Genomic DNA, 25,591 nt, shown 5'->3' with positions numbered 1-25,591 from the left:
GCTTTTGTGTACGTGCAAAACTTAGTACATGCTGCATGTCCCTTGTGGGCCATCGTAGAAAATGGAGTCCAAAACGAGTCTGCTGGTTGCTTTGCAATACAATCTTTTATAGCAAAAAAGATAGAGTGCCCATTTATCAATGCAACCACGAACATTTAAAATAGCAGAGCATGAAAACAAACTGTCATAAAATTTTGTTCATTTTTCCTAAATCTTGCTGCTTTTTGTTTGACGAAGATCACAAAGCTACGTCCAATTATGGGAAAAGCAATGAAAAATATAAGAAAATTAATATACAACGCAACTACAAGAAAATGCAGCTCGTAACATGTCTCCTATGAAACGGGTCCTAATTCAGCAAAACCTTCATCGCAGGGGCGTAGCCTGGGGGGGGGGTAGGTCCTGCGCACCCCAAACTTTTCATTTTTCGGCAAATGGAACAAAAATTTATTTTCTTTTGCTCAAATGTTGAACGCTTCGAAGATAGGTTAGTCGAAATAAGCAAATTCATCAATATTATATACTCCATTCCCAGCCAAAAGAATTTTGGTTCATTCTCAAATTGCCAAGTATATTTCACTGGAGGCAGTTGGGCAGGCATTGTATCATTGTAAACAGGCATCTTTGGCAGCAAATCTGACGAGTAGGATGCAATATAATCAGTAAGATGCATTACAGATTAAGCACAAGAGTTCTAACAAGTCTGATTTGTTACCAATATGTGTCTTTATGTTACCCAATTCTCGCAGTAATAGCAAACTTACATGAAATATAATTTGAAAATGACAATAAAGATGATTTGGTTTGTGGAACATTGAGGTTTTATGTTGAACAAACCATCGCTATCTTGTCGATAAAAAGATAAGTTTATTACTCTTATTGTTTCAACATTTCTCTAAATTTAAAATTACTGCGGAAAATGACTCACATTATTTTCTTTTCTACTTTGAAGACCGTCCTATTTCGATGTCCATCATTTCTTAAGCCCGTAATTGTGAGGATTATGCATGTCTCGACAGAGAACTGAGAAACCTGCCAAGGGTCCGAATGGAGCCTACAGGAATGCCTGCTAAAATGAGATCCAATATTACAGATTCCGGATCTGATTCATAACAGAACTGCTGACATTCGGTATGGTAAATTGTCCCACTAAGGCCCCTTTACACAAGTCCGGCTAGATTCCACTCCGGGTCAGGTCAACAAGCTGCAGTAAAACAAATTTACGCTTACACGAGCCCCGGTCAGCTGGTTCCTTTAACGGGTTGAGCTCACCCGGGTTAGCTTAACTTGTTAGCTCAAATGTAAAAACGAAGTGTTTACACGAACCCGGGTTTAGTAGCCCCGATTTCACGCGAGAAAACTTCAGAAGAAGGCAACCTGTCAAACCTACCGCCAAGAAGGGTTACATGGAAAGGCGGGTTGACCCGGGTTGGCTGCTATTATCATGTAAACTTGAAGAGATTTGACTGTAGACGGGTTGACTCTTTAGGGCGGGCAGCAGCAAATCTGAGCTCGCGTAAATGGGACCTAAACCAGTTTTAGATACTACGTCATTTTGTTATTGATAAGAAATAAGAAGCTACAATTTGCTAATGAAAAAAGAATTAGTAACCTAGTTAAAATAACAGTTAGCTATGCAAATGATCATTTGGTAAAGCTATTCAAATTGTACTTGTTGGAAAGCTTCTCGAATTGTGTATGTTGGTTTCTATGGAAACCTACCGTTGGCTCAACACGCTCCACAGATAACTTGCCAATTTTACCCAGCCCAGTCCCAACAGTATTTGTAAAGAAGACATCTAGTAAGAAATCTTTACTGACCAGAGTTTATAATTAGGATGACCTTGCTATACCCTTTAAAATAACAATATCGACACCACACAATCATCAAGTACAATATTACATCGACACTCACATATATTAACTTCGAGCGCTTAAGGTACTACAAAATAAAAAGCCACCTGATTAAACCTGCAGTAGGACAGGACATAACACTAATATGCAAGTTCTTTATTAATTTATTGGTATCGATTGGGTATTATGTAGATGCTCACTTTTAGCAAGCCAGAGTTTTATGTCAATCTAATTGCCAATAAACAAAGGCTATTTCATATTTCATATAAAGGTTATTCATTTCTTGAAAAAAGAACTACAAGAAAAGGCACTTCCATCCTGCATGTAGTCAACAATTTTATTAAGCAGCATAATCGCCTGCGATTGCTAGCTGTGCTCACCTAGCAGTAACACGATTGCAAATTAGTGTCTTGTCCCAATGAAGCCTAGTATTACTTGCCAGATTTGATAACTAAAACAAATTATTTGATTCTGAGAAAAGCATTCTAAGAAAGGGTGTAGCTGGTAATGAGAAACAACACCACGTGATTAAATATAAAAAAGTAAGAAAATGACAAAAATACAAAAGCCAAACCTTAGGATCTTTCTAATTAAGTGGCGAAAGTGTGACACACAAGAGAAACATATTGTTTAGTTAACATCTTGCGGGAGTTATGCTTTTGGTTGTCTTACCTTGTTTAATTTTCTCAAAAATTTGCTCACAGAATAGGAGACCAGCTATTACTTGTTTTGCAAAAATGTTGTCATTTTGCGCATTATTACATTTTATGCGATCAAACTAACAATTTTATTCATAAAGCAAAACTAAACATCATTGAAAAAAGAGAACCGAGGAACTTAGTAAAGTTAGGCAATCTACAGAAAGGGAAAAGAATACCAATAAGGAAGGAGAATCGCTGCCAAAATTTGTTGATAGAAAATCTGAGAAAATCCTAAATCGCCACTACCAATATCCTATTTCTTGATTTCAAAATACTTTTATAACTGAGAAACTGAATAGATAATAGTTCGACATGTTTCTAGTTCTTCTTACTTTAGACTTTTAGCCTACTGCTTTGATAGGACTCTCCAACACCCAAAAAATGAAATAATGGCTTGCCCATAACGACATAATGCCTAACACTTTAAAATCAACAGAAAAGGTCGTTATGTCTTACAAAACTAAGACTTTGAAGAAATATCATTTACAAAAAGGCATTTCTATTACAACTTAGTTCGAGCTGACGTAAGGTGTAATTTTCAAGAGTAAACTTCTGATGTGAGATCTATAATCCATTTCTTAATTGCAGTTTTGTTATCCGAGTAGGTAATTCAAAAATGCTGCTTCTTGAAATTTAGATCTCGTCACTTCATCTGTTGAAGTCAAAACCCAGTCAGATTTTTACTATCATAGAGGCAATTTCATTGCAATTAATTGCACAGCGACCTAAAGAAAATCGTTATACCCCTTTGTACTTCTCGAGTTCTGTTGGAACTATTGTCTAGTTACACCAAATCTTCTATATAAAATTCTATCATTATAGCTAGCTAAATATTTTTCTGCTCTACCAGTAACGAAATTCATTTCGTAAATCTTACAAGCATGCTATCTGTTTACAAATAATTTAATACAACCTGACCAGTCTGCAGATGCAATTACATGAAAGTTCTCTTGGAAAGCCTCCGCACTTGCTGCGTCAGTTAAGTCTTTTTCACATTCTTCATCCCTCGTCTCGGTATCCGAAATAGAGGCTATCAATGAAGGTATCGGCGCGAAAACTGCAGCAGTGACGACAGCATCGTGTGCTAGAGGAGAAACACAAAACAAATTTAGTAGGTAGAATATTGCAAACCGTTACAACTCTTAATGGGTACTCGACACTTTTAAAGGCAAAGTGGCTTAAGCCATTTGTCAATCAATATTAGCCAATCAAGGAGATTGTGAGTGGAATCACATTCACTGATTGGTCATTTTTTGATTGAAGGATGGCTCAAGTCTCTTCAGTATCGGCCGATGACGTTTAACTAGGGAGGACGTTCCTCAGATCTCAGGTAGATAAAATCAAGAATTTACGAACAAGATGACCTGATTAAAGGGCGTTTCCAAATCCATACGGGAGGGTTCGAAAACGTACGAAAGGCGTATTTGTGCAGCCTCATAACAAGAAAATACTCTACTATGAGGTCTAAAATGCTGGATAATTATTTCATGATCGGTCATTCCTGTTATCATATTTTGAAGGTTTGGATATCTTGGATCTAAAAGAAGATAAACCATGATTATGGCAGGTATGGTATGAAAAATCTATTTAACTTCAACAAACCAGTTATCTTGAGGTTCTTACTAAGATTCTTGAACGGTAGAAACACCGGTCAATTCTTGTCGAAGATTGGACATTCTTGAGGCCCCATCCCCTAAAATGTCTTGTTTCCGCCCGTGAGCTTGAGGACTTTTTCAGTTACCGACTTGTCTTACCCTGGAGTTCTTATCATAGGATTCTAAGTCTCCGCTACGACCCTGAATCAAAAAGGAAGAAAATTCTTACCTGAAAAACTTTCATAATATTCATTCCTATCCTTGCGGACATTTTGGACATCGTGGTAAGTCCTCCAGATATAAACGAATTGATCTTCTGATCCACATATAACATATCGGCCATCAGGGCTAAGGATCAGAGGGCAATTTCAGAAGAAGTGAAGACATGTTAAAATTGTTGGATTTCGAGTTTGACATTCTAACAAGAAGGGCATCGTATTCGAACTATTCCCCCTTCTAATCTTTAGACTAAAGGGCAAAAGCAAAATGAACAGGGAAGGGTAACAATAAAGGAAATGGGTAAAAATACACAAGTAAGGGTAAAACGGCAAGGAAATACTAAATGTACGGGCCTGTACGGGGATAGGTAAAATACAAGGGAAGGGTAGAAATGCACGAGAAAGGGTAAAACACAAGGGGGTGATACAAATAAAAGGTCAAGCGTAAAAATACAAGAATACCTCATATGAATGTTATTCATAAAGGAATAAAGAAAGTTTAGTTATAAATTTTCTTGCAAGAAAAATGCTTCGAGGGTATGAATACTCAAACATCAGATCCAAAGTGACAAACCACCCTTTGGTATACTCCCCCTGAGCACCCAACAAAAGCTTACTTTAAGGTAGGTCGGAGGCTTCTTATCCCTGGTCTATTACAAAACTCTTTGTGTATAACCGAAGCCTAATACACTCTTTTTTTATAAGAACCAGTAAATTTGAGTTCAGGCTGACTGTTCTTAATTTTTTCGAAAATCTGAGGCTGGATTGTTCTTAATTTGTTCTTAAATTAAGAGGGTGTAAGCAGTGCTATTGCTAGCTTTTGCGCTCTAAGGAGGTGTTCAGGCCTCATTTGCCAACAAAGTGAGTGAGACAGCCTTCATTTGCTGACAAATTTGAATATTCACCGAAAAGCACCCACACCTCGCTAAAAATCCTCGATTTTGAGAAAAAACGTAGTTCAAAATAGCAATTTGCAGAAGCTCAGCCTCAGCTTGTTCTTAATTTGTTCTAAACTTTTGACCAGTTTTGAAGCTCGTGTTCTTTAAATTGTTCTTATAAAAAAATAAAATTTTTTTAGTTAAATTATTTAGGAAACTTTAAATAAAATTGTTCTTATAAAAAAGAGCGTAATTCGACTAACGGCTGATGTTTCAAATATTTCTTATTTCGAGCAACATACTCCCTACAAAAATAGTCGTGTAAATAAATAAACTTTTGATGATTAGAGTTTTCGGCAATTCCAACAAATTTCTTCTTTTTTCAAGATTGGTCATACGGAGTCAAAATTATGGCAATGGATGCCCCGCAGTGGCTTTGTTGATTACTGTAATGTATTGACTTTCAACACCAAGCCTACGCAGGTCCCATGGTGTAATGGTTAGCACTCTGGACTTTGAATCCAGCGATCCGAGTTCAAATCTCGGTGGGACCTTTTTCATTACCCTTTTTTCTTTTTCATGTACATGTAAACATTTGAAGCTCATTTTAAATTTTACACACATCTGAGGATTCAAAAATCTGAAAAATCCAGTGTCGGATTTTCTAAAAATCGGATCAACAACAAAAACCAGACGTCAGTCGACTTGCCTCGTTGAAATATAATAACGATCAATGTAAGTAAATTGCACCAGGGAAAATTTTTTTAAAATAAATAACGACATCGTACAATTTACTTACAATGATCGTTATTATAGCTTTATATTGTACCGCACGCAATATAGTATATTTATTGACTCGTTGAAATCTGCAGAGGGGGGAGGGGAGGGGGGTGTGCAACTTATCATTATCAAGCTGTGGTAGTTTTATTCCATGTTTAGATCCCCGAATAAGAACTTATTCTGCTATCAAGGGAAAGCCACAGTGGCTACTGAAGGTGTATTTCTCTTAAAAACCTTTGAAAATTTGTTTGTATTAACAAGAAAACACCCACTGCAAAATATTCTGAATTCAAAAAGCAATTTTTGAATTCATTCATTTTTTATTTTTTGAGTGGAAAATTAGAAAAAATGCGGTTAGAATCAAGGATACGAGTTAAACTTACTGTATTAAAAAACTGTTTCCGTTGTGGAACTTTTAATCTAATTTTAGGTGTAGTCATTGGAACCAATAATCCTGAAAAGTTCTACACTGAAATGTGAATGCCTGGAGCTGCAAATATTATGCTAGCGTAAACATTGTACTTGGTCTGAGAATTGAGATCTGGGTAACAGGGACATGGAAAACAAACCTGGGACTTTGCTTATCATTGCATTAAGCGAGGAAGGCTCAAACGACCGGGGACTGGACTTTGTTCCAATAAAATCCCCAAGGCAAATATTTATACATTTCTATAAATATAATTTCTGAAGCTGAGATCAACAGCCCCACGTCTCTCTCTCTCTCTCTCTCTCTCTCTCTCTCTCTCTCTCTCTCTCTCTCTCTCTCTCTCTCTCTCTCTCTCTCTCTCTCTCTCTCTCTTTTCAGCTCTCTTCAGTAGCCTTTATAGACCAATATCAGCGGATTGAAGAACTCTACTACACCGGAGAATATTTATTGCAAAAAAGCAACAATGTAGATCAAAAGAGAACTGTTGGAGTCATAACGATGATCCAAAACAAAATAAGTTAAGAATTAGAAAACAAAATTTAAAAAGTACGTAAACAAAATGAAAACTGGAAACAGAAAATAAAAAATGCTCCCAACAGTGAGAAAATTTGAGTAAATTTTCTCCTTTTTTATCACCCTTTTTTGTCACCCTTTTTGTCACCCCTTTTTGATCATCCTTTTTTGTCACCGTGCATACGAGAAAATTAACAGATTCTTACCTAAAACTTGCTTTAATCTGGCTACTCATATTGCTTGCCCCTCTGTATTTACAAAAGAGTGAATGATCCTTCAGGTCGTAGATTCTGACGCGAGAATCGTTTGAAGTTACCAAAACCTGATGAAAAATTGATAATAACTCTTTGGAAGGTTGGAGAGATGATTAGGGTGTCAAAAACCTTTTAATCACGGGCAACATAAGGCAAAAATTTGATGTAGGGTCTGGAAATAATTGCATAATACCCTATGAAAAAATAGCTTTATGTTTTCTTCTTTGCTTAGATGCAAAAAAGCAGAAATAAAAAAGAAAAACCTTATATTAACTGAACACTCCATTAAAACATTATATCATGTGGAACATAGTTTTTCGTGCATTTTGAAACTAAATTTGACGTCTTCATAAGCTCATCGGTCTCGATGTCTCATTTATTGTGGTCGTAAAGCAAATGATTTCACCATTGCCTGGATCTAAGAAATCGATGTCAGTCAAAAACGAGACTTACCTTGTCCTCGCCCGGCATCGGCTCAATTCCGCTTATTTTTCTTCCCCTGGCGTTTTTGCCACGAGTTGATCTAACTGTTACCTGGGTGTGGTATTTCAGCCTCTGCAAGATTGAGAAGAAAAATACATGAAATATCAAAATAAAATGAATAATGCACCAAGAAAAGCGAATGCAATTGCTGTGAATTAATAAACCTCGGCCATATTGCTGATGATTTAGATTTTTTTTTCAATTTGTGATGGTATTTTAGTTCCAAGCAGCATTACAATGCATTTTTCTAAAAAACTTCAAGTGATACTCAATATGCCTTCTTTCAAACCAAGCTTAATACGATTTTCATCATGTTTCAAATTAAATTTCAAATTACGATCAATTAATGCGAAGTATGTTTGAATAAACGTAGTACATTTGACATAATAACTGAGATTTTGTAGTTGCTTTATTCCATTCACAAAAGATGAATGAAGTAAACAAGACTGAAAATGGAAATTTAGGTTTAGCAACCAAATCATAAAAAGAGAATTTACATATTGCATGGGAAGTCTGAGCAACAGCAAGCAAGAACAACAATATACTTGGGCCACTACAAACTTGAGTCATGACAATCTGAAGTTAAAACAATCTGGCTGGAGCCACATAGATACAATAGTCGGAAGCTACAATAGCTGGAGATACAACAAGCTTGAACTGCAACAAGTTAGAGCAGCAACAACCTTAAGCTAGAACAAACTTGAGCCACATTCAGTTAAGCTGGAGATGAAATTGTCTGAAGTTAAAGCAATCTAACAAATTTCAGCCACAATGGGATGGAATCACTATAAGCTTGAGCCATGATAAACTATAGCTAAAACTTTCTGGAGCCATAACAAACATTGAGCACAACAAGCTAGAATAACAGCAAGATTGAGCTACAACAAGCTTGAGCCACAACGAAACAAAGCTACTAAAAGCTTCAGCCAAGAAAAGCTGAAGCTAAAAAAATCTGGAGCCACACAAAGCTTGAGCCGCTCCAAGATGGAACCCCAACGAGATGGAGCCACAAAAGCTAAAGCCATAACAAATTGTCCCTTACCTCAGTGTCATAAAATATACAACGACCATCGTAAGTTCCAACTACTGCTAATTTCCCGTTCTGACAAAAATTTGCAGCGGTTATCAAACTTGTACCTGCAATGAGCATAATATAAATGAATCGAACTATGGAGACTGACACTTTTGAAAACAGTATTTCTAGTCACTGTGGCTATGGGGCAGACAGTACACAGTACAGGTAGTAAATGTTATTAGGTAGCAGATTTTAAGCGCTACTCAACAAAATAAGCCTCTAAATTTACACGTGATTATTTACGATTCTGACCAATCAAGACCTGTTTATAGGCCACGAATCTAGAAGCAATTATAAACATGTTAAATGAAGGAATAGACAATGAAAAGACATGGCAGTATTTCTTGAAAAGAAGCCGTAGGTCACTCGTCCTTAATGCATGCAGCTTCCCAAGTCAACCAATATTACAGGGATACTGTTCTTATTGATACTAGGATATAAAGACTTCATACCTGAACCATCGATTTCATTCCATAATGCAACTCTCTTTTCTGGTATGTTCCAGAGTCGGATTTTCCCGTCTAAGGAACCGGATAGAAAATACCGGTCATCCTAAGAAAAAAGTAACAGAACAGTTAGATTGGAAGTCCAGAGCATTCAAGTACGGTTGGGTAGACAGATTGGAATAAATTTAGTATCACTCATGGGCATTTTATGCAATCTGTAGCGGATCTAACTGATCTTGTCGATTCAGATGCATTTTACAGTGCTGTTTCGGTTATGTAAGCAATTTAAAAATTCTGAAGATAGGTTTTTATGACGTCATCACTTTGACACTTTATACTCTTGCTTCTTAGAAATATTTGATGAACTTTCGTTCAACAACAAATTTAAAAATGGTTCTGTGTTATAATAAGACTTTATATAAAAAGAAAAAGCGGAACATTTTTCAGGGCAAAGTAATCTGTTAACCTACGCAGATGAATCACAGGAAAGAATTTGTGAAAAAGACGTGAAAAATGGAGCTTAGAAGATCAACAAACGATCATTTCAGTAGCATAGGACATGAAAATGCCAGACATATATCATGGCTGCGAAAAAACCTTTTTCTTTTAGGGAGCCGATTGAAGAAGAGAAAAATTTCCGCCAGATGAAAGGATTGCAGTGAATTGTTTTGATAAACTGGGACAAATACTTAACAGAAATTTAAAATTCAGTTGAGATTCGTAGCTTTTGAGTATTTCATGGGCGTTACAGCTAGAGGCATAGTTAATTTTTATCTAATATTTTGGCGTTTAACTTGTGTTTGTATCAAGGCACTTAGCAAAGAGATTACATTCTAATTTCTTCTTTGGATTAAACTTTTAACATTAGTATTTTCCCTTATTTGTAATTCTGATATAATACAATAAAGTTTCTTATTTGAGCTGAGTGTTCTACTTTTCACTGGCATTTTGGTGCTATATATCTGTCAACTTAATAAATTTTGACGATACTTTTTGCAGCCCTGGGATATAAGAGAAGCCGTTAAAGATGGCATTATGATCAATCTTAATGTCCCATAAGTGGGTTTCAGGCAGGCAAATCGTGCGAAACAAACTACATGCGAAACAACGAAACTGATTTTTCACACAAAGGTCAAGTCTGTGAAGTCGGTGCAAAATTCCTGTTGTCATCTAGCCTCGTTGCCCCTTACCCACGAAGCAAGATCTATCAATTAAACGAGGTTGCTTGCATGGATGCCCAGTAACAGATCATATGTAGCTAGGCAGGTTTAGGGTAACTAAAATAGCGAATCGCTAAATATGGAAAAGTTAGTGTCGATTGTTCTTTGGTTACCTCTTTATCAATGTTATCAAAAATAATTCTGACAAACATCATTGAAATATTAAATTTCAAATGAATGAAAAGCAAAGAAAGACATTTGTCGTACAGGTTAAGACTTGCTAGAAAATAACGTATAGGATGATCTTAAAAGCTCTTGCACAACCGGCATGCTTTGCGAATATATCGTACCGCATAAAAACAAGCCTAATATCGTACAAGCCTAATTTTTAAAAACATAAAATACGGCCCATTTCTCCTCGTGTAAAAAAACAACTACCGCAAAGCATACTGGTTGCCTAAGAGTTTTGAAGACTTATAAATAAGGGTCTCTATGAAACACATTGTGTAAAAAAATATGCAAGGATAGGCACTCACTCTTGGATGAAAGCAAATAGCAGTTACAAAATCTACGTGTTGAAAGCAGCAGAGACACTCATGCCGAGAAATGTGCCAAAGCCTAAAACAAATATGTAACGGACGTCAAATATAAGAAATTAGAAAAGCAGAATAGCTTGTTTTTGGATATGGTAAATAGTGGTTGTTTTAAAATACAGGGGTTTCAAAATGAAATAAGATGAATAGGGACGTAAAAAGGTGGGAAAGGCGAAGCTTTCAAATACTGAAATTATCTTGCATATGATACTTTACAACAGTAACAGAAATAATAAGCTGAAAATGTCTCCAAATATGTATTATCAAGTTCCCTTGTTTGAATTCCATTCCATCCAAATTTGGAGGAAATTCTGCCAATAATTTTAACAAACATATTTCAAAGCTTCTGCTTACTTGGTGGCCAAGAGTAATGACATAATTGCATGACTTGCTTAGCAAATATATACAACATACAGGTTGTGAAATACAGGGAAACGGTACTGGAGAGATTTTGCAACTCAAAAGTATGGTTGCTACCATGAGAATGAAGAGTAGTAGGTCAGGAATGAGTTAGGGGATTTGAAACGATATGAATACGATATGCTTCAGCTAGCCAGAATGCAGTATATGCACTTCATAAAATAAACATAAATTTTCACATTTCAACTGATAATCAACTGCGAAATAAACAATTCAGATAAGAAATTCCGATGCTATTTGATACGCTAGGAGAGCAGTGAAAAAGTTTCAAAATCCAATGAGCGGAGGTTGATATAAGCAGAGGTGCTGGATATGTGGGTAGGCCAATAGATTCTGAAAACATTCTTTACACTGAAAAAATGCTTCCAGATGTTCAAAATATTGTCTATTTTCGTCCAAAATATCGTCCAAAACATATACAGACGAGCTTGAAAAGGGATGTGCAACTTCAAATGACAACCTTTTCTATTTCCACAACTCGGTCGTAATATCAAAGACAAGAGATATTGACCATAAACAAATTGAATCAGACGACGGCATGAAGAACTGTTGCAGGTCAAATGTTGAACACGTGCCACATTTTTAGAAGAACATCAAACGTTGTCTATATCAATGTGTACCAGTCTTTTTGGTGCGTGAATGCCTGACCTGTCTCTTGCTATTCATGCCAAATTTAGAGTCACAAACATCAATTTCCAATATCCTTTTTAACTTTTCTCTTCTTTCCTTTTACAAATCCTAAGAAACATTCTTTCAATTTTGTGACTTATGAGGCATTATCTATCAACATTGCTCTTTGTTAGTCGAAGTTGAAGTTATTTGGAAAAGAGATGAAAGTCAAAGAAACCAAAAACAGTTTATGGGTGTCGCGACAAAGAAAATTTTTGGGGAGCACCAAAATAGAAAAAGGTCAAATTTAACTTACCGTACAGTTTTGTCCATTGATGACGAGAGAATGAAATAGTTCTACAAAAAAGGTTTTTTAATGTCAAATGGTTGTTACTTTATTTTTATAAAAAAATATATCAAATGATGCAAATTAGAAGGTGAAACAAGTTTCAAAATATTATGTTAAGTACACGAACGCTAGAACAAGGGTTACCAGAGGTTTACTTCGGAAATGGGGCAGGGGAAGGCAGAGGTTCCCGGGGGCACATAGGGACCATTTGAAAGCCACATGATTGAAGTAGTCACACGAATCGCTGCTAGTGCTAGGTCTTGGGCCGCCAATGCTGGCCGAATACACTCTTTATACAAGAATATATATTTTATAATAATTTTGCTCAGGCCAGCTCGCGCATCTATTTCAAATTTTCAGCAGTTTTGCAATTTTCATAAAAGGGAATCGCAGAACTGACATATTTCGCCTTTCAAAAAGCTTGATTTCTATTCAAGGGCGGGCACAGTTCCTTTGCAACCATATCAGATTTAAGAAAAATAAGAATACCCAAAGAATATATTCGGGCTCAAAATGAATATATCCTAAAAAATATCGAAGCTGGAAACATTTTAAAGCTTTCTTAGAAAAAGAGAAGTGTAGACAAGTCTAAGCGTACCCAATATTATTGGAATGCGGGGTTATGTCTCAGCTTACCCTGGGTTCCAGAGCGTCAAGTGTAAGAGCATAAAGCGTAGCAAGTGGGGCGCAACGCCCTCTTTTCTCGACGCCCCACTTGCTACACTTGACGCTCTGGAACCCAGGGTAGTCTCAGCTGAGAAAGCAAAGGTCAGATGTCTATTTCTTACGTTGCATAAAATACCAAACGAACATGTTTAGAAGGCGTTCTAGAAGAGCGTATATAGCTCTGCCAAATGAGCCTTTTAGAATGTAGAAGTGCAACGGTTGAAGTTTTTAAAAGAGCCGGTCAATATAAAAGTAGCCCTTTATTGGTTTATACTGTCTCCAAATAGGTCACTAGGAATTTATAATGCTTTTCTCAGACAGACTTTAATTCATTTATTGGTTTATAAAAAGAATTGAGCTTCAAGTCATGTGGAAGAAGATGACCTTGTTGTTTAACTACAATTTATTTGATTGTAGAAAAAATGCGGAAAAATTCAGCCCTGAATATTGTTTAGGCGGTATAATGTCAACAGAATTTTTGGTAAAGAGAAGAGGGACTTTTAGATATACCCAATGGAGTGGCAAAGGGGCTGGATGGGGCAATCCCCATTTTTGTTCAACTACAAAACACATTCTTCTCCGGAAGTGGTTTTAAGAATATCTCTTACAAAGTTTTTAAGTGAATCATTTTAATGCCAAGATTGCATTATGGAGATACCCTCAGAAATGGTCCTTGGAGCCCAACCCAAGCCGCCATCAACTATGAACTTACTCGACAGGCAAATCACTCCATGAAAATCCCGTACCCCATTGATGGAAATCCTATCCTTTTTCTGAAATTCCCTGAAAATTTTTTTGTTTTGTTTGAAATCTCGTATGCAATTTATAAGAGTAAGGCGCCCTCGAATTTACTCTTTTGAAGTCGCTGGTAATGAGGGGGGTAAACATTAGGCGGTTAATTTAGTTTAATTGCGTCTAAAAAGTAATTCATTATCATAGTTAAGCTAAGTGTTTGCATTTTCCAGAAGCTTTGGTACACAACTTTTTGTTTTAATTGTCAGAAAGATGATTTGAGATGTCAGTGGAAATGGTCTAAAATAAGAAGTGTAAACAAAGAAGTGCAAATCGCCAGCGGTTTTAATTCGAATTTGCTTTTCAATCAAATTAGTCCATCCTTTGTTAAAGGCTTTTAAAAACTTCACAAGCAAACGAATCATGCGGAAAAACTGTCGAAGATTAAAAAACTTTCAAATATTTGCTTTAAATAAAACTAGTGTTAACAAGTAAAGAGCACATAAAAATCTCGTTTTATAGAAAAGGATGATACACAAATAGGTAATGTGAGAAATCAGTTGCTCAAGCATCAACAGCTGTTTTAGGCCACTGGCGGACATCAAAACTGTACCACTGCTTTACTGATCAGTGCATTACTTTCAAAAATCGAACAACTTCTGGCGCTTAAGGTACGTAAAAACCTCCGTAAAGCATGGTGTGCAAATAATTATAAGCGGGTCGGCAATTCAAGTTACTAGCGAGAAGTCCTTGTGGCAAAATGCTTCGCGTTTGCAGTTAACTGAACAGCCAGGCTGCATTTGAAAGTACTGCCCCGTTTATTTGGTTTATAACATTTAACGTTGACATTGTAATAACTAAGATTTTTCATATTTGACTTAAATTTGATAAAGACATCGAGGGATCGGCGGAGACAGTCGCTCTAACCAGCCCTTACCAACCAACAGCTATTATCAATCTCCTTCACCTTTGGCAAAAATCTTGTTTTCTATGAGCAAGATCTTTAGAGCTCTTTTGTTTTACACAACCGCTGAATTGCTTCCTGGTCATCAAAGATTTAAGGGAGATGTACCAAGAGAGTATCTAGGCGTGCAAATGCCCCATGATAAAGGTTGTTAGACGTGAGGAGAAACGGAGTAGAGATGCTAAAAATCAGCAGGTGCCTGGGAAAAGTGTTTATAATTCTACTTTGACCGAGATTAAAAGAAAAACTGGTTTTTTTATAGCACTTAAATACACTGTCTAACTTGTGTCGAATCTCATAAAGTTCAAAATTTGATAAACTATAAAGTGTTCTGGGATAATCCAAGCCAGGGCTGGTTTGGGATAATCTGCGAGGCAAATGAGCTGCACGGTATAGCGAAGACTTTTAATGAAAATTAATCCTTAATGCATGTGCCTATGTGCCAAAAAAACTTTTGAAAGCTGAAAGTGTCCGTGATTCTTCACTGCTCGATTTGTCATTAGTGGTTTCTCCTGACTTGAAAATGTTTCTGTGGCGCTGCCCTCTTGTTTCGAAACCGTACAATTTTCGTATCATTATAATTATCTGATCATTTAGGGTTAAAGAGTAAATAAACTTTTTGGACACAGGCAGGAAATCAAAACGCAGGTACAGCTGATGCAAAGCAAGCACTGACAGAAGACAGCATCAAAACTATTGAAAGCGTGGGTTTGCAAAAAGTTTTTCGCTCTAAAATACGTGCTTCAGCATCTACTTAAATCCATATTTTGCTTAAAAAGTATAATTGCAAAAATGGTTCTTTTTTAGACATCAGGCTTTTAAAACTGTTGTAAGTCTAGTTCGAAAACCAGGCTTTGTGGTTACTCCTACTCTACTACTCGGTAAGTGAGAGTCAGAGACGAAAGTAAAATGTGCTCAAAACCGCGCTTGCTTTTTCGCACGACAAGAAGAAATTAGGTAGAAGCCTCCTTAATCTTGAAAGAATACAATAGTCATGGGAAAATCAGTCAAACAGATTTGAAACTGGTAAAAACAATGTCATCACCTGCAACATTTATTACCAAACATTGACTGTGGAAATTATCTTCCAATTCTTCCACCTGTTAAGTCTAGTCCTAGGATTGCAATGCTTCCGAGACGAAACTTTTTCCACGGAAGAGAAGGGAATTTTGAAAACATGGGGTAATGTTTACTTAAGGTAGTATATACATTCATTCATTCATTCATTCATTCATTTCAAGTAGCATCTAAATGCTTCGTCGGCCGCTAGACATCAAACCCTGTCAATGTCATTAGGCCTCCCTTTTAGGATAACATAGTTCCTGATGTTTGCCCACTTTTAAACATCATTTGTCAATGTTTTCCTATAGATAGTGTAAAGAACAGTATTGTATGGCATAGTATTGTAACAAGGTCGATTAAGATATAGTTTATTCAGGGCAGCCGATGGGGGAGGGGGGAGGGCAAGTGGGGCAAATTGCCCCAGGGCCCCGAGGTTTAGGCGGCTTCATAAAGTAATGAATTCCTTCATAAAATTGTGATTAAGGAAACATAACAAACCTACGCCTAAAATTAGTAAAACGATTCGAATGATTGCAAGAAAATGCAGATCCTCCGACACCTCTTGGCGGCTTCTTTATTATGGTATGGTATGGTATGTTATGGTATGGTATGGTATGGTATGGTATGGTATGGTATGGTATGGTATGGTATGGTATGGTATGATATGATATGGTATGGTATGGTATGGTATGGTATGGTATGGTATGGTATGGTATGGTATGGTATGGTATGGTATGGTATGGTATGTTATGGTAAGATATGGTATGGTATAATATGTTATGATATGGTATGGTATGGTATGGTATGGTATGGTATGGTATGGTATGGTATGGTAGGGTAGGGTAGGGTATGGTATGGTATGGTATGGTATGGTAGGATATAGTATGGTATAATATGTTATGATATGGTATGATATGTTATGATATGATATGGTATATGATTCCGTATGATACCGTATGATACCGTTTGGTATCGTATGGTATCGTATATGATATCATATGGTATCGTATGGTATCGTATGGTATCGTATGGTATCGTATGGTATCGTATGGTATCGTATGATGCGTTGCGTCATGGTATGGAAAGAATATTTCCTGAGAAAACAGAGGGCATCAATTTCAACTAGTTTGCCTATACAATTGTATCTTTACAGTAGACTAAAAACTTAGAACAATCCATGTGAGGAAAATGATTACGAGGATGAGATTAGGCATATTTTTAAACGCCTACGACCATGATTCACCACTTCAATATTTGAACTTAACAAATAGTTACGAAAGAATTCACGTGAAAATGATTTTTCCACATCTATTTACGTTTTGTGAAATGAGAAAGCCCTGCCCATCCAATCACCATCATTTTTCGATGTGATTTTCGATAACATAACGTTTGCCACCTTATGAGAGAAGGTAATATCATTTTTATTATTCGGAAAACTTACAAATATAAAATCAAAAGGACTAAACTATGACCAACATTTCCTCTTGCGACGACAAAATGCAGAGCTATTTTTTATACTGCATAATGATTCCGTTTTGCTGCTTCATGCCGATGATTAGGAATTTTCTTATTTGTATTTACTTTCGATAACTGTAGGCTCTTTTCATCTTCTTATCCGCCCATTTGGAGTTGATGACAACCACGCAGTTTTCTACAATTAAAAACACATAACGGCCACAAAGGCTTTTGTTCACCGTACGATAATAATAGCTTTGTTTCTCTACCTTTCGTCAGTTCGACTCAGCAAAACAGAGGAAGCGATGGAAAGACTGACAGCGATGGTTTGAGTAATCTTTGTGCATTGTATTTGAAGACATCCCTTATCGCGAAACCACCAGCTGCAGCAATAGTTCGGTGTAGCAAAAGCGTTATTTCTCGAGAGTGAAGCTGATAACAAGCCTTGAAAGGCGTTTCCTGATATGGCAAAAATTGTGGTGTTTACAGTGGAGTCATCAGTAGCAATTGCTATTAACGCGTTTATTCTCGTTCTTATCCTGAGAAGCTCAAAACTCAGAAAAGCAACATCAAACATATTTCTTATCAACTTGATCGTTGCAGACCTTGTCGCTGCATCAATGGCATTAGTGGTATGCCTAGGACATTACGCACAAAAAGCGAAAAGGAAGGAGTGGAAAGAGGAAAATGCAATAGAATTGTTTATGTTTGTATTTACGTCGACATTGATAACTCTTCTGGTTGCAGTGATACTGGTAACAATAGACCGATTCGTCGCTGTCGTAACGCCATTTCGCTACCAAGAGCTGTTTACGCGGCGCAAAATTACAATATTATTGGCAACCATCTGGGCTATTGGGGGTGTGATTCTCCTTGCCGGACTTGTATGTGCGGTACTTGATGATTCTAAGACATTACATGTAGCAAAAAGTGTTTTGGATATTGTCCTCATTACGATATCCAGTGCAGGTGTTATATTTCTGGTCATCGCCAATACTGTTATTTTACGCGCTATTCGGAAGCAATTAAAGCTTGAGTCGACCGTTTCCGTGTTCGGCAACGACACCGCAGCGGCGAAAAAGTCCGAAACTAACTTGCGAAAGAAAGAAATCCGGGCAGTGTACCTTTGCTTTTCGATTGTCGTTCTTTTTGCGATTTGCTGGCTGCCAATCACGGTAGCCCTTGTCCTTGACAGATCGGTAAACAATAGTAATTCAGGACGCACTTTCATAGAAGTAGGAAAAACATTGGTTTTTATTGGAATAGCCTTAAATCCTTGCCTTTATGTTCCATTTAAGGCGGAATTGCGGCATTTCTTTTGCAAATGTTTTAGAGGCGGGCGGACGGCGAACGAAGAAATGTCTCTTTCGAACAAAAAGATCATAGATCAAAGTACCGGAAATGTGCCGGAGCACTTCCTTGCATCCGAACAGGCAATATGATACCTGGGGTGTATCGCAAGCCACATGCATTATAAGAACACCATTTTATGTGCTAGCAGACTTATCATTTTAAAAGGCTGATTAAGTAACGTCATATAATATATTTTTGGAATTGTTTAATTTTGACCAAAGTTTAGAGGAAACAAATTTTACTAAATATTGCACATTTGTTTTATTTTATGTCGTCTCTCAGACAATACAGACCAAATACAGCAATGCTAAAATTATGTATTCTTATGACGTCATCACATGGCCATTCAATTTCTAAAACATAATCATCAGATATTGAAAGTTAGTATTTCTCCAGCCTTGTTTGCTGATGCTCTGCCTAAATTCAAGATGTGAGAGATGTTTGTCTAAATCATTTGGCAAAGGTAGGTTTTCATTTACCCCACCCTTTTACATTTCTTTTTCTAGCAATCAATATTTTCCAAAACACATAAAACGAAGTTACTCACAAAACCTTCAGTGCACAGTTCCCCCTCCCCTATCTCCCCCAGTTAAATATTTTTCAGCAGTGAACCTTAACCACAAATGCTTGCAAAATTGGCTACAATGTAATTTGTGCATTAGCCGTATTATCTAGGGCCTTTGGGAATGGTTCCACTTAATAAGTGAAAATGCAGGGGTTCTAAGAGCCAAAGGCAAATGCTATCATCTCTCGGAAGAACAGAATATGTCTATTGTAAAAATATTCTCAAACGCATCGTGAACAAAATTTTATTGTATCTTAAGTGCTCTAAGATATTTTCTTGTATCTTATAGAAGTAATATATTGTGAATCACTAGAAAGAAAAGAAAGAAAAATAAATGCCTTTTAGAAGTTAGTATATGGAACAAGAATGATATAATATTTTGAATAATTTTTTTTCTTTTAAGCCCTTGGAGACGAGTCGTTGATTTTCTGCGCAAGTAGAATTGCCATTAAACAGTTTTTTGGCTGCACATCTTTGAAGAAAATGAATAGTTTTCAAAATGCCCCCATGTTTTAGCACGCCAATGGGCTACCATTACTAAACAACGCGTCAATGGAATAACACACAGTCATTGGTTTGGGTTAGACAGACTTAGATTAAGACCTAGTATGCAAACTTTAACCAAATTATTCATTTTATTATCATTATAAGTATACTGGCAAACAATGGTGTGCCACGATGATAGGGGCCTGTGCTTTTCGGTGCCTTTTCGAGAACCCCTACGTATGTATTTATGAGAAAATTTCCAACCCCCTGATTTTATTAAGGACCCTCGCCAATCAATTTTTACACATTCTATTCATCATAACATTGTCTAGTGAATATATGCCATGATGAGGGGTGTATCATTCTTTCCAGATAGCGTACCATATTTTTCAGAACAATGGAATTATTAGGATATTTTTGGAGATTTTTCTCGAATACAAAAGGGTTTTTGCCAAAAGACGCACGACATTTTCGTGAAGTGCTATGTCCCAGGTGCCATGGAAATTGCGAAATAGCACAGCATATTGTTGAAACCAAATTTCTATGTATTTTTCTGCCGGTGTAATATGCGTTTTGGTACCCTATGCAAAAGTGTAACATTGTGAGACGCAATGTGTGTGATTTCATCGTAGTGTGACATTATGACACGTTATAATCAACAAATTGAACGCAATGCTTTTTGAGTTCAAAATTTCACACTTTTCAATAAAGAAAACTTTGGAGTCGCCATTTATGTTGTACTTTTTTGCATAAACTTTACAAGGGAAATCACATCACAGTACCGCTTCTTGTTAGTACCCCCCCCCCCCTGTTATAAATAGTTCGATTGTTCTTTACATTCTGAACAACATGAACCAGAACATTTGTGTACCCGGACCTTTTTGCATGCTAAATTCCACCATTCGTTTTGGTACCTTCTTGTTAAGTGCTTGGGTACGTTTTTGCATAACCAAATTGTCATGCGTTTGAGTACCCGGACCGAAATGCATAAGGTTACCGAAACGCATATGACACCGGCTTTAGTAAACAAACAAGCTCAAGCCATTCTTTGACTTTCGTATCTTGAGTTAATGAACACGACCCCAAAATCAACCTTTCCAGAAAATTCCTGATTCGCTTATTTCACCCTCCCCTTCCGAATAATTAGGCACCAAAAAATAATTGACAGTTACTTTTAGCTTCTATCGCACTTCTAGTCGATTGGGATATCATGAATTGGGTTGCTTCTTTCTCGTGATACAAAAAAGCTCTGTGCTTCTTGTGACTGCAAATTTTTCTAATTTCCAAAGCAGTTTATTGTTTCCGGAAACAGAAATCTGTTTCAATACAAACGGAATCAAGGATTGTTGCATCATGCGAAATGAAGACTTGCATATAAGAATGCCATCCTAACGAGTTGATGAATACAATAATGATTTCTGTTAATAATTTACAGTCTATGTCAAAACCCTTTCTAACACCATTATCGAATTCTTGTTTACTTTCCTATTGATAAATTATTAAAACGATAAGATGCAGTAAAGCGTAGTCTTGTTTGCATTAAGCACGCGGCGTTTGCAAAATACACACAGTTGCTAAGGAGCTTAAACACTTTAGAATCTACGCAGAGGTACAAGAAAAGCATTTATTTACTTGACTCTGCAAATGACATTACTGTTTAAGCAAAGAAGAAAAATCAATCATTTTTAGTTTGTTATTACAGAAAAACACTAACTTTTGAAGAACGCGCGAAACGTTATATAGGCATTATATAGGCGAGTAACTTTTCTTACGTGAAAAAATGAGTATGTGTGATCTAAGGTTTCTTCAGGATCTCTTGAGAGTGTAAAATCACACGCAGCTTATATCTTCTCAGTTTCACATACTACACCACAAAGAGACATAATCTCACTTTCTAAATTCAAATCCCTTCTTTATCGCCGTATTACTTTTTATACATGCGATTATTAACTATCCTTATAACAGTAACTATTTTTATAACTTTGTGCACTGTTTTCGCCACACAGAGAGATACCAATCTTCCTTCAACCCTGGGCTGTCAACCACAGCACAGTGCTGACATAGCTATATCTAGTTTCAAAGCCATACCGACCCATCTTATCTTCTAGTTCGGTCTGTATAAGACGATGATTGGCTAAACCCTTTCTGCCAAAACTCTAATCTCGGTTTTGGAACCTAACCCAGCCGGATACAAGAAATATATTTTTATCTATATCTATATGCTACTCATAAATGTTTTTTTCCATTATTGAGTGACACAGAAGTTAAATGTGATATGAGAGCAAATACCTTGGTTTTATCATTATTGTTAATGTATTGATAGTTCTAGAACTAAATCTGCCATCGATCTCTTCAATTCTATACCGACACCATTTTAAATTTTTAAAGCATTGTTAACAAATAGGCCATGAAAAGGCTTTGCGCATAAAGTGCTTACCATATAAACCGCAGTTAAAGTTTAAACAGGTTTTTACTGTGGAAAATAAAAATCAAATTCACTCGTATTGCGATAACGTTTTTGTAAAAATATTGTGTGAAATGTGCTAGTGATAACAAATCGCGCAATTTATGAAATACATACAAAAATGCCCAATATTGCTAATGATGCTTTCATGGGAGGCATCTCTTGAGATGAATGTGACGCACAGGGCTCTCTAGATACGTTGTTAAGTGTCTTTTATACTATCTAAAGGGGAACCTTCATTTCATGTACTGGACAATCATTTATATGTAAGGTAATACAGATTTTTTGGTAACAGTAAAACAGAGTCCCCCCCATGTACAAGAGCAATAGCATTGGTTTCATTCGATATATGGGTTTTGTCTCCAAAAGGATGCCCATTATGAACTTTTGAGTTTCTAAAACTAAAAATAGCAAATTCCTCACCTTTGACCAAGATAAATCGAGAACGTCCGATGTATGTCCGTGGTATGTGCAAAATGGAGCTTTTCTAAAAGGCCCAGTGTCATCAAAATCCTCATCTTTACTCTACGATCAAAGAAGACAGGCATAAAGATCTTTACAAATGACATGGCGCATTAAGAATATTTTCAGAGAAAACTGTAAAAATATTAGTAGAAAGGACGCACTTAAAAATAATTCATTTAGAATTATCAGGAAAAATCAAAATCAATCGAAAAGGCTGCAAAATTTTTAACCCAATTCTAAATCTATTACATTCTTTGGCAAAAAAGAATAAACGATTTGCGGCTTAATCGATACTTTTTTCTTCTACTTAGAAATTGTATTGAAACAATGTTATTTTGACACAAAACTTCGTCTTGCAACAGGTTCTCTTCTGTTTCGCACTGTAAACTTAGTCGTGTCTTCTAATTTCTCTTTTCTACTTCAAAGTTTAGTTTCTTGTACGAATCGTCGTGCAGAGCTGACGGGATGAGAATTATAGCGATGTTTTTATCATTATTGCAGTGCCTTAAAACTATTTTAATATCTTCCTAAAATAGTTTTGTTTACTTTCAGTTGGAATCTGGACACTAGTATTACAACCTCTTTTGACTGACCCTTGTGCTGCCCAGGGTGACCCAGCGTTTTATTTGTTGGCTACAAGACGTTTTCTAGGTATTGTCGAAATTCACGGAAATAACATTGATTTGACCTAGGTGACATCGAATCTTCTTATCTTCGACCAGCCAATTTCGGTAGACGGTTCCTCAATGGCGATTAAGTCATACCAATCATGATTAACTGACTAAACAATTTTAACCATCCTATCTTATCTTTATCAATTTATCTTTATTAATTTATCAATTTATTATATCTTAAAGATAACAGCTTCCTCACCAGTGCATCTTCCTCTAACGTGTTATCATCTTCAAATGACGTAATTGAATTAATAGAGGCGATTGAACTTGTTGGTGATCCTCGCTCTAGACATTTGCAAAATACATTTAAACATTACTTTAAGAAAGAACAATATGTTTGATAACAAAAGCAGATAAAAAAATAAGCAATTATTATATTATCTAGCAAGCCAATACTTAATGTCTGATTGCTAGCAGCTGCTACATGCAAAGAAAAAAAATCTATATACGATCTGAGAAATAAGTCGGGGAACTTCTTGGTTAAGGAAAAGAGTTTAGGCTCATTGCCAAAAATTGCGAAGGAAAAGGTGAAACGGGAAATGAAAGAGGATTTTTGCACAAATCGATAAAAAAGGTGAAACAAAAAGGGAAAGAAAAGCACCCTTCTATGTAAAGTTTATAGAATAAATGATGTTGAAATTGAATCTAGCAAGTACTCAAAAACAAATGTTTGACAACAAAGGACATCTCTTTGAGCAATCTTGAAAAGAAAACTGTCAAGGACCAAAAACAAACCTGTTTTAGCATATTTTGCCCGCATCTCGTCGAAGAACGATTGTGCTTCTTTCAAAACCCAAACTCTCTAAAAAATTGAACGCTCATGCTTTAGCTGAAAAGGCTACTTATTTGGAGTTAGCGTCGGAAATAAAAACGGGTATGTTGTATAAAAAGGCAGTAAAACATTGAAGAAAGTTGTCCAACTCAGATAATGAGTTTGAGATCCCACGTGAAACCTTTGGAGACCATGCCCGAACCAAGAAAGAATCCTAAAGTCTTTCAGAATCAGGCAACTCTAAGATTAACATTTTTTGGCGAAATAAAATGCCCTTTAAAGAAGTAACGAAAAACTTCAAGGAATAATCTTCGTGTGTTGAAAGTTACCAAATAACAGTTCGTGTCAAAACATGATTAGGATTTTAAGCGAGAACAAGTCATGTAAGAGGAAAAAATATTTCAAAACGTAAATAATGTGTTGTCACAAGACAAAACTGACATAGTCAATTGCCAATTTCAAGTGGTTGTGAAGAAATAGGCCAATTACGAGGGAAAATAGAGACGTTTGAGGAATATCAAGTCAGACTTCTAAGATCTTTCTTGGATCTATCTATGTTTTTGTCTGTTAATTTTGGGTGTTAGAACCTTGAAAGGCTCCATCTTACATCCTACTTTTCAAGACTGGTCCAATAAAAACCAAGACCAAAAAAGACACATTTTCCTTAAGTGAGCGTGCTAGCCTAGAGTCTCCTTTAGGTTATCAAAGGTTGAAGCAAAACATCCAGAATACAATAGCGTTGTTGTTTCTTTTGCTGGTACCATGAATACGTTAGCAAATGGCTTGATCAAATATGTTTTGAGAGAAACCAGCTTTAAATCAAATTTACTATAATACAATCTCTGAAAAATATTTTTTCCTAGAACCTAATTAGACAGCCGACGGATATTCGTTTACCGACATTGAAAGCGTTATTTCTCACTGATTAAAAAAATTATGAAAATTTAAGTGGAGCAAGCAAAACTTGCGCAAGCTAGCACGAAATGAAAGGATTAAATATAATGCCGAGGAAAGGCAGAATCCGTTGTTAGCAGAAAAAATGCTTCAAACCTACCACTATATTGTCTTGGCCAGCAGCTGCCTAAGGTCGAAGAAAATATCAAATAAGGCTGTTATCCTTTTTCACGTATATCGGCAAATTATTACAAAGGATATGGAACAAGTAAAGCTTAACATGAAATTATACAGATATGTACGGATTACAAAATATAACATATTCTGAATATATGAAAAATTGTCTCAGCAAATATATGATCATTTTTCTCATTATGATTTCTGGCTCGTGGTTTCTTGTGTTATTTACAATGTAATTACTTTCATTTCGTCATTTCACGATATACTTTGCAAAATTATTAGCAGCACAAAGTTTTATCACAAGAAACCATATATTATACATCAATTTTTACATCATTTTTTACACCATCATTTTTTACATCAACTCAAAAATAGAGAATTTTGTCTTACCAAAAGTCTACCACATAATGAAAATTTCAGAACCCATATTGGCCCCTGAAAGTTCAAAATAAATCAATATTGATACTGTCAAAATAAGCAAATTGAAATTTTGCAAAATGATTT

At 36.2% G+C, this 25,591-nt stretch overlaps 2 protein-coding genes and 1 non-coding gene across 6 annotated transcripts in view; 2 read left to right on the top strand and 1 right to left on the bottom strand.

The window, feature by feature from the left end:
- Positions 1-55: 55 nt before the first annotated feature.
- The window catches only part of LOC135684192 (WD repeat-containing protein 44), a 40,997-nt gene continuing 15,461 nt past the window's right edge, over positions 56-25,591 (bottom strand). Inside the window, exons 11-23 of the mRNA XM_065199634.2 lie at positions 25,478-25,522; positions 25,068-25,094; positions 23,977-24,043; positions 23,441-23,526; positions 22,526-22,627; positions 12,323-12,363; positions 10,921-11,002; positions 9,231-9,330; positions 8,746-8,840; positions 7,674-7,775; positions 7,173-7,288; positions 4,380-4,498; positions 56-3,639 (exon numbers count right to left, since the gene is read on the bottom strand). Coding sequence (XP_065055706.2) covers positions 3,440-3,639; positions 4,380-4,498; positions 7,173-7,288; positions 7,674-7,775; positions 8,746-8,840; positions 9,231-9,330; positions 10,921-11,002; positions 12,323-12,363; positions 22,526-22,627; positions 23,441-23,526; positions 23,977-24,043; positions 25,068-25,094; positions 25,478-25,522 — 1,182 coding nt within the window. The 3' untranslated portion in view covers positions 56-3,439. The remainder of the gene's footprint in view (positions 3,640-4,379; positions 4,499-7,172; positions 7,289-7,673; positions 7,776-8,745; positions 8,841-9,230; positions 9,331-10,920; positions 11,003-12,322; positions 12,364-22,525; positions 22,628-23,440; positions 23,527-23,976; positions 24,044-25,067; positions 25,095-25,477; positions 25,523-25,591) is intronic.
- Trnaq-uug (transfer RNA glutamine (anticodon UUG)) lies at positions 5,729-5,800 on the top strand. The gene has a single exon. It is a non-coding gene; the product is annotated as a tRNA-Gln (tRNA).
- Positions 13,105-19,539, top strand: LOC135684194 (dopamine receptor D5). 4 transcript variants are annotated; one of them, XM_065199638.2, is made up of 3 exons: positions 13,105-14,424; positions 15,347-15,421; positions 17,514-19,539. In XM_065199638.2, exon 3 carries the CDS (start codon positions 17,699-17,701, stop codon positions 18,674-18,676), a length of 978 nt encoding a protein of 325 aa, XP_065055710.2. In that variant the 5' UTR covers positions 13,105-14,424; positions 15,347-15,421; positions 17,514-17,698; the 3' UTR covers positions 18,677-19,539. The 4 variants fall into 4 exon arrangements, with proteins under 4 accessions (XP_065055710.2, XP_088971301.1, XP_065055709.2 ...); XM_089115175.1 differs by having other exon boundaries at positions 15,347-15,915; XM_065199637.2 differs by lacking the exon at positions 15,347-15,421.

This window comes from Rhopilema esculentum, chromosome 21, assembly GCF_057945365.1.
Source record: "Rhopilema esculentum isolate cy_ngs chromosome 21, ASM5794536v1, whole genome shotgun sequence".
NCBI classification, from domain to species: domain Eukaryota; kingdom Metazoa; phylum Cnidaria; class Scyphozoa; order Rhizostomeae; family Rhizostomatidae; genus Rhopilema; species Rhopilema esculentum.
This window is presented reverse-complemented; position numbering and strand designations above follow the sequence as displayed.